This window comes from Procambarus clarkii, chromosome 52, assembly GCF_040958095.1.
Source record: "Procambarus clarkii isolate CNS0578487 chromosome 52, FALCON_Pclarkii_2.0, whole genome shotgun sequence".
In the NCBI taxonomy this organism is placed as follows: Eukaryota; Metazoa; Arthropoda; class Malacostraca; order Decapoda; family Cambaridae; genus Procambarus; species Procambarus clarkii.
In genome coordinates this window covers 3,994,435-4,014,978 of record NC_091201.1, presented here as the reverse complement: position 1 = coordinate 4,014,978, position 20,544 = coordinate 3,994,435, and the positions used below count along the sequence as shown (strand labels likewise).

At 57.2% G+C, this 20,544-nt stretch overlaps 1 protein-coding gene across 1 annotated transcript in view; it reads left to right on the top strand.

Moving 5' to 3' along the window:
• The window catches only part of LOC138349760 (roundabout homolog 2-like), a 318,232-nt gene that overhangs the window by 266,310 nt on the left and 31,378 nt on the right, over window positions 1–20,544 (top strand). The window contains exon 4 of the mRNA XM_069304202.1: window positions 13,431–13,584. Coding sequence (XP_069160303.1) covers window positions 13,431–13,584 — 154 coding nt within the window. The remainder of the gene's footprint in view (window positions 1–13,430; window positions 13,585–20,544) is intronic.

The following is a 20,544-nucleotide window of genomic DNA, read 5'->3' as shown; positions in this document are numbered from 1 at the left end:
CAACATCAGAGGCCCGAGACTGTTCAACACACTTCCACTACACATAAGGGACATAACTGGCCGACCCCTCACAGTGTTCAAGAGAGAACTATCAACATCAGAGGCCCGAGACTGTTCAACACGCTTCCACTACACATAAGGGACATAACTGGCCGACCCCTCACAGTGTTCAAGAGAGTACTATCAACATCAGAGGCCCGAGACTGTTCAACACGCTTCCACTACACATAAGGGACATAACTGGCCGACCCCTCACAGTGTTCAAGAGAGAACTATCAACATCAGAGGCCCGAGACTGTTCAACACGCTTCCACTACACATAAGGGACATAACTGGCCGACCCCTCACAGTGTTCAAGAGAGAACTATCAACATCAGAGGCCCGAGACTGTTCAACACGCTTCCACTACACATAAGGGACATAACTGGCCGACCCCTCACAGTGTTCAAGAGAGAACTATCAACATCAGAGGCCCGAGACTGTTCAACACGCTTCCACTACACATAAGGGACATAACTGGCCGACCCCTCACAGTGTTCAAGAGAGAACTATCAACATCAGAGGCCCGAGACTGTTCAACACGCTTCCACTACACATAAGGGACATAACTGGCCGACCCCTCACAGTGTTCAAGAGAGAACTATCAACATCAGAGGCCCGAGACTGTTCAACACGCTTCCACTACACATAAGGGACATAACTGGCCGACCCCTCACAGTGTTCAAGAGAGTACTATCAACATCAGAGGCCCGAGACTGTTCAACACGCTTCCACTACACATAAGGGACATAACTGGCCGACCCCTCACAGTGTTCAAGAGAGAACTATCAACATCAGAGGCCCGAGACTGTTCAACACGCTTCCACTACACATAAGGGACATAACTGGCCGACCCCTCACAGTGTTCAAGAGAGAACTATCAACATCAGAGGCCCGAGACTGTTCAACACGCTTCCACTACACATAAGGGACATAACTGGCCGACCCCTCACAGTGTTCAAGAGAGAACTATCAACATCAGAGGCCCGAGACTGTTCAACACGCTTCCACTACACATAAGGGACATAACTGGCCGACCCCTCACAGTGTTCAAGAGAGAACTATCAACATCAGAGGCCCGAGACTGTTCAACACGCTTCCACTACACATAAGGGGCATAACTGGCCGACCCCTCACAGTGTTCAAGAGAGAACTATCAACATCAGAGGCCCGAGACTGTTCAACACGCTTCCACTACACATAAGGGACATAACTGGCCGACCCCTCACAGTGTTCAAGAGAGAACTATCAACATCAGAGGCCCGAGACTGTTCAACACGCTTCCACTACACATAAGGGACATAACTGGCCGACCCCTCACAGTGTTCAAGAGAGAACTATCAACATCAGAGGCCCGAGACTGTTCAACACGCTTCCACTACACATAAGGGGCATAACTGGCCGACCCCTCACAGTGTTCAAGAGAGAACTATCAACATCAGAGGCCCGAGACTGTTCAACACGCTTCCACTACACATAAGGGACATAACTGGCCGACCCCTCACAGTGTTCAAGAGAGAACTATCAACATCAGAGGCCCGAGACTGTTCAACACGCTTCCACTACACATAAGGGGCATAACTGGCCGACCCCTCACAGTGTTCAAGAGAGAACTATCAACATCAGAGGCCCGAGACTGTTCAACACGCTTCCACTACACATAAGGGGCATAACTGGCCGACCCCTCACAGTGTTCAAGAGAGAACTATCAACATCAGAGGCCCGAGACTGTTCAACACGCTTCCACTACACATAAGGGGCATAACTGGCCGACCCCTCACAGTGTTCAAGAGAGAACTGGATAAACACCTCCAAAGGATACCTGATCAACCAGGCTGTGACTCATACGTCAGGCTGCGAGCAGCCGCGTCCAACAGCCTGGTTGATCAGTCCAGCAACCAGGAGGCCTGGTCGACGACCGGGCCGCGGGGACACTAAGCCCCAGAAGCACCTCAAGGTAACCTCAAGGTAAGGTGGTGTGGTGTGGGGTGGAGGGTGGACGGGCAGGAGCACGGGGGGTAGACAGGGAGGGTGGACGGGCAGGAGGACGGGGGTTGACAGGGAGGGTGGACGGGCAGGAGGACGGGGGTAGACAGGGAGGGTGGACGGGCAGGAGGACGGGGGTAGACAGGGAGGATGGACGGGCAGGAGGACGGGGGTAGACAGGGAGGGTGGACGGGCAGGAGGACGGGGGTAGACAGGGAGGGTGGACGGGCAGGAGGACGGGGGTAGACAGGGAGGGTGGACGGGCAGGAGGACGGGGGGTAGACAGGGAGGGTGGACGGGCAGGAGGACGGGGGGTAGACAGGGAGGAAGAGTGTCCTGATGGTCTCACTTCTGGACGTACCATTAGAGCGATGAGATGCCTTTGTCTCTCCGTCACTCCCGGGAGGCCCTCCCTGTCCTCCTGTCTCGCCCTCTCCCTGTCTTACCCCTCCCCGCCCCCCCCCCCTGTCCTCTGCCATCTTGTCCTACCCTCCTGGCTCGCCCACCCCTCTGTCCTCTATCCTCCATTGCAACAAAGTCCAACAAATGATCTTGATGGAGTGACCAACAAGGTCATTCACGTCAATGACCTTGTATCCCCCCCCCTCCTTCCCCCCCCCCCTCTCTCTCTCTCTCTGTCTCTCTCTCTGTCTCTCTCTCTGTCTCTCTCTCTGTCTCTCTCTCTGTCTCTCTGTCTCTCTCTCTGTCTCTCTCTCTGTCTCTCTCTCTGTCTCTCTCTCTGTCTCTCTCTCTGTCTCTCTCTCTGTCTCTCTCTCTGTCTCTCTCTCTGTCTCTCTCTCTGTCTCTCTCTCTGTCTCTCTCTCTGTCTCTCTCTCTGTCTCTCTCTCTGTCTCTCTCTCTGTCTCTCTCTCTGTCTCTCTCTCTCTCTCTCTCTCTCTCTCTCTCTCTCTCTCTCTCTCTCTCTCTCTCTCTCTCTTTCTTTCTTTCTTTCTTTTCTCTTTCTTTCTTTTCCTCCCTCCTGCTTGATGGGGTTCTGGGAGTTGTTCTACTCCCCAAGGGCCGTGTGAGAGTTTGATCCACCAGGCTGTTGCTTGGAGCGGCCCGCAGGCCCACCACAGCCCGGTTGGTCCGGCACTCCTTGAAGAAAATGATCTAGTTTTCACTTGAAGATTCCGGCAATATTTCTTATGCTTGCTGGGAGGACGTTGAACAACCGCGGACCTCTGATGTTTATACAGTGTTCTCTGATTGTGCCTATGGCACCTCTGCTCTTCACTGGTTCTATTCTGCATTTTCTTCCATATCGTTCATTCCAGTACGTTGTTATTTTACTGTGTAGATTAGGGACCTGGCCCTCCAGTATTTTCCATGTGTATATTATTTGGTATCTCTCTCGTCTCCTTTCTAGTGAGTACATTTGGAGAGCTTTGAGACGATCCCAATAATTTAGGTGTTTTATCTCCTCTATGCGTGCCGTATATGTTGGAGAGACCTCTTTGAACAGACTGCCTCCAGGCTGAACGGTCTGCAGCCAGTGTCTCCCATATAGTAAGATCGACGTCCATGGCTTTCAGATCCCTCTTGCATACGTCTTTGTACCGTAGCTGGGGCTTGCCTGTTGGACGCTTTCCCTGCCTCAGCTCTCCATACAGGTGATCCTTGGGGATCCTGCCGTCGACCATTCGCACCGCCATAGCCCGTGCTATTTGGAACTTTTTGTTCCAGGTAGCGAATCTTAAACAAGAACAACAGCCAGCGCGTTCATCTCTGCTTCAGCATTGTGTACATGCTGGTGATTCTTGCTCTCCCCAAGACGTTGTTGTTTGTCACCTTGTCCTGCCAGGTGATGTCCAAGATGGGTCGAAGGCAGCGCATGTGGTAGACATTCAGCTGTCTTTCCTGACGGGCGCGGATCTGTCCAAGACTCACTGTCATATAGGAGAGTGCTCAGGACACAGGCTCTGTAAACCTGGGTCTTTGTATCCTCGTCGCATGACCTGGGTTTTCTTCAGGCTGGTGGTGAGTCCGAAGGCCTGACAGGCCTCGCTGAAGCGGGTCATGAGCCTTTGGAGGTCTTCGGCCGAGTGGGCGGTGACTGCTGCGTCGTCGGCAAATAGGAAGTCGCGCAGACACCTCAGCTGAACCTTCGTCTTGGGTCTCAGCCTGGCGAGGACGAAAGGTCTTCCCTCCGACCTGGTCCGGAGGTAGACGCCTTCCGTGGCAGATCTGAAGGCGAACTGCAGCATATCTGAGAAGAAAATCCCGAATAGAACAACACCTGGGACCCCGCCGGTGGGGGAGGTCCCTGGGACCCCGCCCGGTGGGGGAGGTCCCTGGGACCCCCCCGGTGGGGGAGGTCCCTGGGACCCCCGCCCGGTGGGGGAGGTCCCTGGGACCCCCGCCCGGTGGGGGAGGTCCCTGGGACCCCCGCCCGGTGGGGGAGGTCCCTGGGACCCCCGCCCGGTGGGGGAGGTCCCTGGGACCCCCGCCCGGTGGGGGAGGTCCCTGCCTGGGACCCCCGCCCGGTGGGGGAGGTCCCTGGGACCCCCGCCCGGTGGGGGAGGTCCCTGGGACCCCCGCCCGGTGGGGGAGGTCCCTGGGACCCCCGTCCGGTGGGGGAGGTCCCTGGGACCCCGTCCGGTGGGTAGTGTTGCTAGTATATCTTTGCTTTCTATGTAATGTTGTATGATAAGATTTACTGTATATTACCTTTTGTTCCTGAGGCGCTGTTTACCGAGGTCTGCTGCACATACAGCAGGCGGGGGTCCCCTCCTGCTGCTGCACAGACAGCAGGCGGGGGTCCCTGCTGCTGCACATACAGCAGGCGGGGGTCCCCTCCTGCTGCTGCACAGACAGCAGGCGGGGGTCCCTGCTGCTGCACATACAGCAGGCGGGGGTCCCTGCTGCTGCTGCACATACAGCAGGCGGGGGTCCCTGCTGCTGCACATACAGCAGGCGGGGGTCCCTGCTGCTGCACATACAGCAGGCGGGGGTCCCCTCCTGCTGCACATACAGCAGGCGGGGGTCCCTGCTGCTGCTGCACATACAGCAGGCGGGGGTCCCTGCTGCTGCTGCACATACAGCAGGCGGGGGTCCCTGCTGCTGCACATACAGCAGGCGGGGGTCCCTGCTGCTGCACATACAGCAGGCGGGGGTCCCCTCCTGCTGCACATACAGCAGGCGGGGGTCCCTGCTGCTGCACATACAGCAGGCGGGGGTCCCTGCTGCTGCACATACAGCAGGCGGGGGTCCCTGCTGCTGCTGCACATACAGCAGGGGGGGGGTCCCTGCTGCTGCACATACAGCAGGCGGGGGTCCCTGCTGCTGCACATACAGCAGGCGGGGGTCCCTGCTGCTGCACATACAGCAGGCGGGGGTCCCTGCTGCTGCACATACAGCAGGCGGGGGTCCCTGCTGTTGCACATACAGCAGGCGGGGGTCCCCTCCTGCTGCACATACAGCAGGCGGGGGTCCCTGCTGCTGCACATACAGCAGGCGGGGGTCCCCTCCTGCTGCACATACAGCAGGCGGGGGTCCCTGCTGCTGCACATACAGCAGGCGGGGGTCCCCTCCTGCTGCACATACAGCAGACGGGGGTCCCTGCTGCTGCACATACAGCAGGCGGGGGTCCCTGCTGCTGCACATACAGCAGGCGGGGGTCCCTGCTGCTGCACATACAGCAGGCGGGGGTCCCCTCCTGCTGCACATACAGCAGGCGGGGGTCCCTGCTGCTGCACATACAGCAGGCGGGGGTCCCCTCCTGCTGCACATACAGCAGGCGGGGGTCCCCTCCTGCTGCACATACAGCAGGCGGGGGTCCCCTCCTGCTGCACATACAGCAGGCGGGGGTCCCTGCTGCTGCACATACAGCAGGCGGGGATCCCCTCCTGCTGCACATACAGCAGGCGGGGGTCCCCTCCTGCTGCACATACAGCAGGCGGGGGTCCCCTCCTGCTGCACATACAGCAGGCGGGGGTCCCTCCTGCTGCACATACAGCAGGCGGGGGTCCCCCCCTGCTTCACATACAGCAGGCGGGGGTCCCTGCTGCTGCACATACAGCAGGCGGGGGTCCCTGCTGCTGCACATACAGCAGGCGGGGGTCCCTGCTGCTGCTGCACATACAGCAGGCGGGGGTCCCCTCCTGCTGCTGCACATACAGCAGGCGGGGGTCCCTGCTGCTGCACATACAGCAGGCGGGGGTCCCTGCTGCTGCTGCACATACAGCAGGCGGGGGTCCCTGCTGCTGCTGCACATACAGCAGGCGGGGGTCCCTGCTGCTGCACATACAGCAGGCGGGGGTCCCTGCTGCTGCACATACAGCAGGCGGGGGTCCCCCCCTGCTGCACATACAGCAGGCGGGGGTCCCTGCTGCTGCACATACAGCAGGCGGGGGTCCCTGCTGCTGCACATACAGCAGGCGGGGGTCCCCCCCTGCTGCACATACAGCAGGCGGGGGTCCCCTCCTGCTGCACATACAGCAGGCGGGGGTCCCTGCTGCTGCACATACAGCAGGCGGGGGTCCCTGCTGCTGCACATACAGCAGGCGGGGGTCCCTGCTGCTGCACATACAGCAGGCGGGGGTCCCCTCCTGCTGCTGCACATACAGCAGGCGGGGGTCCCTGCTGCTGCACATACAGCAGGCGGGGGTCCCCTCCTGCTGCACATACAGCAGGCGGGGGTCCCCTCCTGCTGCACATACAGCAGGCGGGGGTCCCTCCTGCTGCACATACAGCAGGCGGGGGTCCCTGCTGCTGCTGCACATACAGCAGGCGGGGGTCCCCTCCTGCTGCACATACAGCAGGCGGGGGTCCCTCCTGCTGCACATACAGCAGGCGGGGGTCCCTCCTGCTGCACATACAGCAGGCGGAGGTCCCTCCTGCTGCACATACAGCAGGCGGGGGTCCCTGCTGCTGCACATACAGCAGGCGGGGGTCCCCTCCTGCTGCACATACAGCAGGCGGGGGTCCCTGCTGCTGCACATACAGCAGGCGGGGGTCCCTCCTGCTGCACATACAGCAGGCGGGGGTCCCTGCTGCTGCACATACAGCAGGCGGGGGTCCCTGCTGCTGCACATACAGCAGGCGGGGGTCCCTGCTGCTGCACATACAGCAGGCGGGGGTCCCTGCTGCTGCTGCACATACAGCAGGCGGGGGTCCCCTCCTGCTGCACATACAGCAGGCGGGGGTCCCTGCTGCTGCACATACAGCAGGCGGGGGTCCCTGCTGCTGCACATACAGCAGGCGGGGGTCCCTGCTGCTGCACATACAGCAGGCGGGGGTCCCCTCCTGCTGCTGCACATACAGCAGGCGGGGGTCCCTGCTGCTGCACATACAGCAGGCGGGGGTCCCTGCTGCTGCACATACAGCAGACGGGGGTCCCTGCTGCTGCACATACAGCAGGCGGGGGTCCCTGCTGCTGCACATACAGCAGGCGGGGGTCCCTGCTGCTGCACATACAGCAGGCGGGGGTCCCTGCTGCTGCACATACAGCAGGCGGGGGTCCCCTCCTGCTGCACATACAGCAGGCGGGGGTCCCTGCTGCTGCACATACAGCAGGCGGGGGTCCCCTCCTGCTGCACATACAGCAGGCGGGGGTCCCCTCCTGCTGCACATACAGCAGGCGGGGGTCCCCTCCTGCTGCACATACAGCAGGCGGGGGTCCCCTCCTGCTGCACATACAGCAGGCGGGGGTCCCTGCTGCTGCACATACAGCAGGCGGGGGTCCCTGCTGCTGCACATACAGCAGGCGGGGGTCCCTGCTGCTGCACATACAGCAGGCGGGGGTCCCTGCTGCTGCACATACAGCAGGCGGGGGTCCCTGCTGCTGCACATACAGCAGGCGGGGGTCCCTGCTGCTGCACATACAGCAGGCGGGGGTCCCTGCTGCTGCACATACAGCAGGCGGGGGTCCCTGCTGCTGCACATACAGCAGGCGGGGGTCCCCTCCTGCTGCACATACAGCAGGCGGGGGTCCCTGCTGCTGCACATACAGCAGGCGGGGGTCCCCTCCTGCTGCACATACAGCAGGCGGGGGTCCCCTCCTGCTGCACATACAGCAGGCGGGGGTCCCCTCCTGCTGCACATACAGCAGGCGGGGGTCCCCTCCTGCTGCACATACAGCAGGCGGGGGTCCCCTCCTGCTGCACATACAGCAGGCGGGGGTCCCCTCCTGCTGCACATACAGCGGCGGGGGTCCCCTCCTGCTGCACATACAGCAGGCGGGGGTCCCTCCTGCTGCACATACAGCAGGCGGGGGTCCCCTCCTGCTGCACATACAGCAGGCGGGGGTCCCCCCTGCTGTACGTGCAGCAGGCGGGGGTCCTTGCTGCTGCACATACAGCAGGCGGGGGTCCCTGCTGCTGCACATACAGCAGGCGGGGGTCCCTGCTGCTGCTGCACATACAGCAGGCGGGGGTCCCCTCCTGCTGCACATACAGCAGGCGGGGGTCCCCTCCTGCTGCACATACAACAGGCGGGGGTCCCCTCCTGTTGCACATACAGCAGTCGGGGGTCCCTCCTGCTGCACATACAGCAGGCGGGGGTCCCCTCCTGCTGCACATACAGCAGGCGGGGGTCCCCTCCTGCTGCACATACAGCAGGCGGGGGTCCCCCCTGCTGCACATACAGCAGGCGGGGGTCCCCTCCTGCTGCACATACAGCAGGCGGGGGTCCCTGCTGCTGCTGCACATACAGCAGGCGGGGGTCCCTGCTGCTGCTGCACATACAGCAGGCGGGGGTCCCTGCTGCTGCTGCACATACAGCAGGCGGGGGTCCCTGCTGCTGCTGCACATACAGCAGGCGGGGGTCCCTGCTGCTGCTGCACATACAGCAGGCGGGGGTCCCCTCCTGCTGCACATACAGCAGGCGGGGGTCCCCTCCTGCTGCACATACAACAGGCGGGGGTCCCCTCCTGCTGCACATACAGCAGGCGGGGGTCCCCCCCTGCTGCACATACAGCAGGCGGGGGTCCCCTCCTGCTGCACATACAGCAGGCGGGGGTCCCTGCTGCTGCTGCACATACAGCAGGCGGGGGTCCCTCCTGCTGCACATACAGCAGGCGGGGGTCCCCTCCTGTTGCACATACAGCAGGCGGGGGTCCCTGCTGCTGCACATACAGCAGGCGGGGGTCCCTGCTGCTGCACATACAGCAGGCGGGGGTCCCCTCCTGCTGCACATGCAGCAGGCGGGGGTCCCCTCCTGCTGCACATACAGCAGACAGGGGTCCCTGCTGGTGGTGACACAGCAGACGCTGGTCGCTCGCCCAACACCACACACAGCGCCCCTGGAGGAGTGGTTTAGAGGGCAACTTTTCCTAGTAACAATGAGCTAAGGAGAGAGATATTAGACAGCCTCGCTCCTCTCTCTCTGCTGGTCGCAGTTTGCTCCCATAGTGTACAACCTTTCCTTCCGGGGCCGCTGAACACGCTTACTCCTTCAAGCTGTGTCTGGTGGAGCGGTGAAGGTTATGGTGTGGTGGTGGTAGTTGTGGTGGCGGTGGTGGTAGTTGTGGTGGCGGTGGTGGTAGAGGTGGTGGTGGTGGTGGTGCTGCTGGTACTGGTGGTGGTGATGGTGATGGTGGTGGTGATGGTGGTGGTGATGGTGATGGTAGAGGTGGTAGTAGAGATAATGGTGGTAAATATATCCTGCCACCAACGTGAGTGCAGATGATCCAGCAGTTCAGTACGAAGCCAGTATATCATCACCAAGGGTTAAGTTAACGGAACTTTGGGACTAAGGAAATGTTAACGAGACTCGCAGTTAGTGTCGTGCAGTTTTACAGTCGCAGGGAAAACGATGCAATTTGATAACACAAATGAACTCAGGAATTTTAGTTGGGTTGATAAACTGAGTAATTTGTTCACAGTTACATTATGTTCTTTAATGAACACATTTCGTAACGGAAAAAATATCATGTTTGCTGTTTCACAAGAGTTTTTTTATTATTTACCTTTGTTCTAAAAAAATCGATAAATTACCTTTATTATATATATATATATATATATATATATATATATATATATATATATATATATATATATATATATATATATATATATATATATATATAATTAATAATAATATAATATAAATATATAAGTACATTGAAGTTAGTATATAGATGCACATTGATGAACATTGGATGATACAAGACAAATGCCTAAAGGTTATGGATCTCTTGAAGCTCCTCCGCCTCTGGACAGGAACCGAGGACGCAGCAGGCGTTACCCTCTGGATCGCCACACTGAGGCTCTGAAACAGGAAACTGGCAGCTCTTGGGTCTCTGGTGACGTCAATGATCCTGGAGCCCAATTCCTTGAGAAATCCCAAGGCACTCTTGCCCCAGGGGCCATGTGTCTCAGACGCTATGGGAACAAAGGTGTATTGACCTTCCAGTCGCCTGTACTTGAGTGATTTTGCTGTTTCCCTTTGACTGGCCGCCCCACCTGCTTGATCACCACCGAAGTGTACACAGGTGTCAGCCAGGGTGGATACACATGTGTAGTCCCACACCAACTGTCTGGCCCTCTTCCAGGTGTATATTGTGATGCCATCTGGGCGAAGTGCGGGGTCATCCGGGTTTTGGTCCCTTAGGATGTGAGGTTCTCTCTCTGCTGGGCACTGAGCTGAGGCAAGGCTCTAGCAAGTACTCACTACCAGGCACCTTCACAAATATGTATAAGATGTATACACCTGCAAGATGTATAACATACACCTGCAACATGTATAACATACACCTGCAACATGTATAACACACACCTGCAACATGTATAACACACACCTGCAACATGTATAACATACACCTGCAACATGTATAACATACACCTGCAACATGTATAACACACACCTGCAACATGTATAACATACACCTGCAACATGTATAACACACACCTGCAACATGTATAACATACACCTGCAACATGTATAACATACACCTGCAACATGTATAACATACACCTGCAACATGTATAACATACACCTGCAACATGTATAACATACACCTGCAACATGTATAACATACACCTGCAACATGTATAACATACACCTGCAACATGTATAACATACACCTGCAACATGTATAACATACACCTGCAACATGTATAACATACACCTGCAACATGTATAACATACACCTGCAACATGTATAACATACACCTGCAACATGTATAACATACACCTGCAACATGTATAACATACACCTGCAACATGTATAACATACACCTGCAACATGTATAACATACACCTGCAACATGTATAACATACACCTGCAACATGTATAACATACACCTGCAACATGTATAACATACACCTGCAACATGTATAACATACACCTGCAACATGTATAACATACACCTGCAACATGTATAACATACACCTGCAACATGTATAACATACACCTGCAACATGTATAACATACACCTGCAACATGTATAACATACACCTGCAACATGTATAACATACACCTGCAACATGTATAACATACACCTGCAACATGTATAACATACACCTGCAACATGTATAACATACACCTGCAACATGTATAACATACACCTGCAACATGTATAACATACACCTGCAACATGTATAACATACACCTGCAACATGTATAACATACACCTGCAACATGTATAACATACACCTGCAACATGTATAACATACACCTGCAACATGTATAACATACACCTGCAACATGTATAACATACACCTGCAACATGTATAACATACACCTGCAACATGTATAACATACACCTGCAACATGTATAACATACACCTGCAACATGTATAACATACACCTGCAACATGTATAACATACACCTGCAACATGTATAACATACACCTGCAACATGTATAACATACACCTGCAACATGTATAACATACACCTGCAACATGTATAACATACACCTGCAACATGTATAACATACACCTGCAACATGTATAACATACACCTGCAACATGTATAACATACACCTGCAACATGTATAACATACACCTGCAACATGTATAACATACACCTGCAAGATACAGGAATGACCACTACCAATATATACATTTTATACATTTAAAATCCAAACTGAACCCTTATGAGCCGACAAGGGATTCGAACCTGCGTTACCCCCCCCAAGGGGCTCGCCTCTTAGTGGACACAGCACCATAACTCAGCTCCACGACTGACCACTCCCCAGCAACACTCGTGGCGCAGTTTGGGAATTATAGATTTACTTGTGTATTATTATTGACTTTCGTGTTGTATTGACATGTTGCCATTGTGTTGTACTGATAGGTTGCCATTGTGTTGTACTGACATGTTGCCATTGTGTTGTACTGACATGTTGCCATTGTGTTGTACTGACATGTTGCCATTGTGTTGTATTGACATGTTGCCATTGTGTTGTACTGACATGTTGCCATTGTGTTGTGTTGACATGTTGCCATTGTGTTGTGTTGACATGTTGCCATTGTGTTGTGTTGACATGTTGCCATTGTGTTGCACTGACATGTTGCCACTGTGTTGTATTGACATGTTGCCATTGTGTTGTATTGACATGTTGCCATTGTGTTGTACTGACATGTTGCCATTGTGTTGTGTTGACATGTTGCCATTGTGTTGTACTGACATGTTGCCATTGTGTTGTGTTGACATGTTGCCATTGTGTTGTACTGACATGTTGCCATTGTGTTGTACTGACATGTTGCCATTGTGTTGTACTGACATGTTGCCATTGTGTTGTATTGACATGTTGCCATTGTGTTGTATTGACATGTTGCCATTGTGTTGTGTTGACATGTTGCCATTGTGTTGTGTTGACATGTTGCCATTGTGTTGCACTGACATGTTGCCACTGTGTTGTATTGACATGTTGCCATTGTGTTGTACTGACATGATTGTACTGACATGTTGCCATTGTGTTGTATTGACATGTTGCCATTGTGTTGTGTTGACATGTTGCCATTGTGTTGTGTTGACATGTTGCCATTGTGTTGTATTGACATGTTGCCATTGTGTTGTATTGACATGTTGCCATTGTGTTGTATTGACATGTTGCCATTGTGTTGTATTGACATGTTGCCATTGTGTTGTGTTGACATGTTGCCATTGTGTTGTACTGACATGTTGCCATTGTGTTGTATTGACATGTTGCCATTGTGTTGTGTTGACATGTTGCCATTGTGTTGTACTGACATGTTGCCATTGTGTTGCACTGACATGTTGCCACTGTGTTGTATTGACATGTTGCCATTGTGTTGTACTGACATGATTGTACTGACATGTTGCCATTGTGTTGTATTGACATGTTGCCATTGTGTTGTGTTGACATGTTGCCATTGTGTTGCACTGACATGTTGCCACTGTGTTGTATTGACATGTTGCCATTGTGTTGTACTGACATGATTGTACTGACATGTTGCCATTGTGTTGTACTGACATGTTGCCATTGTGTTGCAGTGTTGCGTGACGACTTCCGGGCGGTGCCAGTTGACACGGTGGTGGCGGCGGGGGAGTCGGCCCTCCTCGAGTGTGTCCCCCCCAAGGGTCACCCTGAACCACTCGTCCGCTGGCGCAGGAACGGTCAGGTCATCAAGGTCCCCGAGTCCCACAGGTGAGGTCCTCCCCCCCAGAGTCCCACAGGTGAGGTCCTCCCCCCCAGAGTCCCACAGGTGAGGTCCTCCCCCCCAGAGTCCCACAGGTGAGGTCCTCCCCCCCAGAGTCCCACAGGTGAGGTCCTCCCCCCCCAGAGTCCCACAGGTGAGGTCCTCCCCCCCAGAGTCCCACAGGTGAGGTCCTCCCCCCCAGAGTCCCACAGGTGAGGTCCTCCCCCCCAGAGTCCCACAGGTGAGGTCCTCCCCCCAGAGTCCCACAGGTGAGGTCCTCCCCCCCAGAGTCCCACAGGTGAGGTCCTCCCCCCCAGAGTCCCACAGGTGAGGTCCTCCCCCCCAGAGTCCCACAGGTGAGGTCCTCCCCCCCAGAGTCCCACAGGTGAGGTCCTCCCCCCCAGAGTCCCACAGGTGAGGTCCTCCCCCCCAGAGTCCCACAGGTGAGGTCCTCCCCCCCAGAGTCCCACAGGTGAGGTCCTCCCCCCCAGAGTCCCACAGGTGAGGTCCTCCCCCCCAGAGTCCCACAGGTGAGGTCCTCCCCCCCAGAGTCCCACAGGTGAGGTCCTCCCCCCCAGAGTCCCACAGGTGAGGTCCTCCCCCCAGAGTCCCACAGGTGAGGTCCTCCCCCCCAGAGTCCCACAGGTGAGGTCCTCCCCCCCAGAGTCCCACAGGTGAGGTCCTCCCCTCCAGAGTCCCACAGGTGAGGTCCTCCCCCCCAGAGTCCCACAGGTGAGGTCCTCCCCCCCAGAGTCCCACAGGTGAGGTCCTCCCCCCCAGAGTCCCACAGGTGAGGTCCTCCCCCCCAGAGTCGCACAGGTGAGGTCCTCCCCCCCCAGAGTCCCACAGGTGAGGTCCTCCCCCCCCAGAGTCCCACAGGTGAGGTCCTCCCCCCCCCAGAGTCCCACAGGTGAGGTCCTCTCCCCCAGAGTCCCACAGGTGAGGTCCTCCCCCCCAGAGTCCCACAGGTGAGGTCTTCCCCCCCAGAGTCCCACAGGTGAGGTCTTCCCCCCCAGAGTCCCACAGGTGAGGTCCTCCCCCCCAGAGTCCCACAGGTGAGGTCCTCCCCCCCAGAGTCCCACAGGTGAGGTCCTCCCCCCCAGAGTCCCACAGGTGAGGTCCTCCCCCCCAGAGTCCCACAGGTGAGGTCCTCCCCCACAGAGTCCCACAGGTGAGGTCCTCCCCCCCAGAGTCCCACAGGTGAGGTCCTCCCCCCCAGAGTCCCACAGGTGAGGTCCTCCCCCCCAGAGTCCCACAGGTGAGGTCCTCCCCCCCAGAGTCCCACAGGTGAGGTCCTCCCCCCCAGAGTCCCACAGGTGAGGTCCTCCCCCCCAGAGTCCCACAGGTGAGGTCCTCCCCCCCAGAGTCCCACAGGTGAGGTCCTCCCCCCCAGAGTCCCACAGGTGAGGTCCTCCCCCCCAGAGTCCCACAGGTGAGGTCCTCCCCCCCAGAGTCCCACAGGTGAGGTCCTCCCCCCAGAGTCCCACAGGTGAGGTCCTCCCCCCCAGAGTCCCACAGGTGAGGTCCTCCCCCCCAGAGTCCCACAGGTGAGGTCCTCCCCCCCAGAGTCCCACAGGTGAGGTCCTCCCCCCCAGAGTCCCACAGGTGAGGTCCTCCCCCCCAGAGTCCCACAGGTGAGGTCCTCCCCCCCAGAGTCCCACAGGTGAGGTCCTCCCCCCCAGAGTCCCACAGGTGAGGTCCTCCCCCCCAGAGTCCCACAGGTGAGGTCCTCCCCCCCAGAGTCCCACAGGTGAGGTCCTCCCCCCCAGAGTCCCACAGGTGAGGTCCTCCCCCCCAGAGTCCCACAGGTGAGGTCCTCCCCCCCAGAGTCCCACAGGTGAGGTCCCCCCACCAGAGTCCCAAGGGGCAGCCCTCAGCCGCTGTGTGTCCCCAGGAGCAGCCCTCAGCCGCTGTGTGTCCCCAGGGGCCAGCCCTCAGCCGCTGTGTGTCCCCAGGAGCAGCCCTCAGCCGCTGTGTGTCCCCAGGGGCCAGCCCTCAGCCGCTGTGTGTCCCCAGGGGCCAGCCCTCAGCCGCTGTGTGTCCCCAGGGGCCAGCCCTCAGCCGATGTGTGTCCCCAGGGGCCAGCCCTCAGCCGCTGTGTGTCCCCAGGGGCCAGCCCTCAGCCGCTGTGTGTCCCCAGGGGCCAGCCCTCAGCCGCTGTGTGTCCCCAGGGGCCAGCCCTCAGCCGCTGTGTGTCCCCAGGGGCCATCCCTCAGCCGCTGTGTGACCCCAGGGGGCAGCCCTCAGCCGCTGTGTGACCCCAGGGGGCAGCCCTCAGCCGCTGTGTGACCCCAGGGGGCAGCCCTCAGCCGCTGTGTGTCCCCAGGGGCCAGCCCTCAGCCGCTGTGTGTCCCCAGGGGCCAGCCCTCAGCCGCTGTGTGTCCCCAGGGGCCAGCCCTCAGCCGCTGTGTGTCCCCAGGGGGCAGCCCTCAGCCGCTGTGTGTCCCCAGGGGGCAGCCCTCAGCCGCTGTGTGTCCCCAGGGGCCAGCCCTCAGCCGCTGTGTGTCCCCAGGGGCCAGCCCTCAGCCGCTGTGTGTCCCCAGGGGCCAGCCCTCAGCCGCTGTGTGTCCCCAGGGGCCAGCCCTCAGCCGCTGTGTGTCCCCAGGGGCCAGCCCTCAGCCGCTGTGTGACCCCAGGGGGCAGCCCTCAGCCGCTGTGTGACCCCAGGGGGCAGCCCTCAGCCGCTGTGTGTCCCCAGGGGGAGTCATCAGCCGATGTGTGTCCCCAGGGGGAGTCATCAGCCACTGTGTGTCCCCAGGGGCCAGCCCTCAGCCGCTGTGTGTCCCCAGGGGCAGCCCTCAGCCGCTGTGTGTCCCCAGGGGCCAGCCCTCAGCCGCTGTGTGTCCCCAGGGGCCAGCCCTCAGCCGCTGTGTGTCCCCAGGGGGCCAGCCCTCAGCCGCTGTGTGTCCCCAGGGGGCCAGCCCTCAGCCGCTGTGTGTCCCCAGGGGGCCAGCCCTCAGCGGCTGTGTGTCTCCAGGGGGCCAGCCCTCAGCGGCTGTGTGTCCCCAGGGGCCAGCCCTCAGCCGCTGTGTGTCCCCAGGGGCCCGCCCTCAGCCGCTGTGTGTCCCCAGGGGGCAGCCCTCAGCCGCTGTGTGTCCCCAGGGGGAGTCATCAGCCGCTGTGTGTCCCCAGGGGGTGTCATCAGCCGCTGTGTGTCCCCAGGGGGCAGCCCTCAGCCACTGTGTGTCCCCAGGGGCAGCCCTCAGCCGCTGTGTGTCCCCAGGGGCAGACCCTCAGCCGCTGTGTGTCCCCAGGGGGCAGCCCTCAGCCTCTGTGTGTCCCCAGGGGAAACTGCCTCCTTAGTATGACACCTCCGTTACTGGGGCTTCTGGGGACACCCTTGGGCCGCCCCTGAGCCGCCCCTGATCCGCCCCTGGGCCACCCCTGGGCCGCCCCTGGGGCAGACATCCTCTATGCAGACTTCCGCTCAAGACGTTCTGGATCGACAAGATAACAGGACATAAATAAAGTTTTCCTCCAAGTGATCTTGTTAATGGTCTCCGGGCGAGTGTAGTGGACCTCATAAGAACAAGTGGGTCTACTTCACTATGTACCCTGGGGGCGCCCTCCGGCAGTGGTCTACACACACCAGTGTACTTGTTGTACTTGTACAGTGTCCCGGTAGTACTTGTTCAAGTGGTACCGGGATTATCGAGCGTTTCACCTTTGTCGTTGAGGCACGGCAGCCTCTCTCACACGATAGACACACACGTGATAGTCTTGGTTTAGTCTATCGCGATTTGACGGCTGGTGTTCCAAGGGGGGCGAGAGGTCTTGACAGGTCGGGGGAGGGGAGAGGGGAGGGTTCAATGTGACACTCTTCATCTTGGCTATATGGTGACTTGTTCATCCAAGACGGTCTCTGATATACTTTGTCCAGTAACTTTCTGTAAAAAGTAACTTTGTTACTTTTTTGTAGTAACATTGTAACAACACAGACCGTCCTCATCAACACACAGACCGTCCTCATCAACACACAGACCGTCCTCATCAACACACAGACCGTCCTCATCAACACACAGACCGTCCTCATCAACACACAGACCGTCCTCATCAACACAGTCCTCATCAACACCAGACCGTCCTCATCAACACCAGACCGTCCTCATCAAAACCAGACCGTCCTCATCAACACACAGACCGTCCTCATCAACACAGACCGTCCTCATCAACACACAGACCGTCCTCATCAACACAGTCCTCATCAACACAGACCGTCCTCATCAACACCAGACCGTCCTCATCAACACAGACCGTCCTCATCAACACACAGACCGTCCTCATCAACACAGTCCTCATCAACACAGACCGTCCTCATCAACACCAGACCGTCCTCATCAACACACAGACCGTCCTCATCAACACAGACCGTCCTCATCAACACACAGACCGTCCTCATCAGCACACAGACCGTCCTCATCAGCACACAGACCGTCCTCATCAACACACAGACCGTCCTCATCAACACACAGACCGTCCTCATCAACACACAGACCGTCCTCATCAACACCAGACCGTCCTCATCAACACCAGACCGTCCTCATCAACACACAGACCGTCCTCATCAACACACAGACCGTCCTCATCAACACACAGACCGTCCTCATCAACACACAGACCGTCCTCATCAACACAGACCGTCCTCATCAACACACAGACCGTCCTCATCAGCACACAGACCGTCCTCATCAACACACAGACCGTCCTCATCAACACACAGACCGTCCTCATCAACACACAGACCGTCCTCATCAACACATAGACCGTCCTCATCAACACCAGACCGTCCTCATCAACACAGACCGTCCTCATCAACACAGACCGTCCTCATCAACACACAGACCGTCCTCATCAACACACAGACCGTCCTCATCAACACACAGACCGTCCTCATCAACACACAGACCGTCCTCATCAACACACAGACCGTCCTCATCAACACACAGACCGTCCTCATCAACACACAGACCGTCCTCATCAACACACAGACCGTCCTCATCAACACACAGACCGTCCTCATCAGCACACAGACCGTCCTCATCAGCACACAGACCGTCCTCATCAACACCAGACCGTCCTCATCAACACACAGACCGTCCTCATCAACACACAGACCGTCCTCATCAACACACAGACCGTCCTCACCAACACACAGACCGTCCTCATCAACACCAGACCGTCCTCATCAACACCAGACCGTCCTCATCAACACACAGACCGTCCTCATCAACACACAGACCGTCCTCATCAACACCAGACCGTCCTCATCAACACCAGACCGTCCTCATCAACACACAGACCGTCCTCATCAACACACAGACCGTCCTCATCAACACACAGACCGTCCTCATCAACACACAGACCGTCCTCATCAACACACAGACCGTCCTCATCAACACCAGACCGTCCTCATCAACACACAGACCGTCCTCATCAACACACAGACCGTCCTCATCAACACCAGACCGTCCTCATCAACACACAGACCGTCCTCATCAACACACAGACCGTCCTCATCACCACACAGACCGTCCTCATCACCACACAGACCGTCCTCATCACCACACAGACCGTCCTCATCAACACACAGACCGTCCTCATCAACACACAGACCGTCCTCACCAACACACAGACCGTCCTCATCAACACCAGACCGTCCTCATCAACACCAGACCGTCCTCATCAACACACAGACCGTCCTCATCAACACACAGACCGTCCTCATCAACACCAGACCGTCCTCATCAACACCAGACCGTCCTCATCAACACACAGACCGTCCTCATCAACACACAGACCGTCCTCATCAACACACAGACCGTCCTCACCAACACACAGACCGTCCTCATCAACACCAGACCGTCCTCATCAACACCAGACCGTCCTCATCAACACACAGACCGTCCTCATCAACACACAGACCGTCCTCATCAACACCAGACCGTCCTCATCAACACCAGACCGTCCTCATCAACACACAGACCGTCCTCATCAACACACAGACCGTCCTCATCAACACACAGACCGTCCTCATCAACACACAGACCGTCCTCATCAACACACAGACCGTCCTCATCAACACCAGACCGTCCTCATCAACACACAGACCGTCCTCATCAACACACAGACCGTCCTCATCAACACCAGACCGTCCTCATCAACACACAGACCGTCCTCATCAACACACAGACCGTCCTCATCACCACACAGACCGTCCTCATCACCACACAGACCGTCCTCATCACCACACAGACCGTCCTCATCAACACACAGACCGTCCTCATCAACACCAGACCGTCCTCATCAACACACAGACCGTCCTCATCAACACACAGACCGTCCTCATCAACACACAGACCGTCCTCATCAACACACAGACCGTCCTCATCACCACACAGACCGTCCTCATCACCACACAGACCGTCCTCATCAACACACAGACCGTCCTCATCAACACGCCAGCCCGTCCTCATCAACACGCCAGCCCGTCCTCATCAACACACAGACCGTCCTCATCAACACACCAGCCCGTCCTCATCAACACCAGACCGTACTCATCAACACACAGACCGTCCTCATCAACACACAGACCGTCCTCATCAACACACAGACCGTCCTCATCAACACACAGACCGTCCTCATCAACACCAGACCGTCCTCATCAACACACAGACCGTCCTCATCAACACCAGACCGTCCTCATCAACACACAGACCGTCCTCATCAACACACAGACCGTCCTCATCAACACCAGACCGTCCTCATCAACACACAGACCGTCCTCATCAACACCAGACCGTCCTCATCAACACACAGACCGTCCTCATCAACACACAGACCGTCCTCATCAACACACAGACCGTCCTCATCAACAAGGGCCATATGTTCCTAACATGTACCCACATACCCAACCGTTTATGAGAGAACAAAGCTTTACACACGACTCACAACTGATGACGTTCGAACAC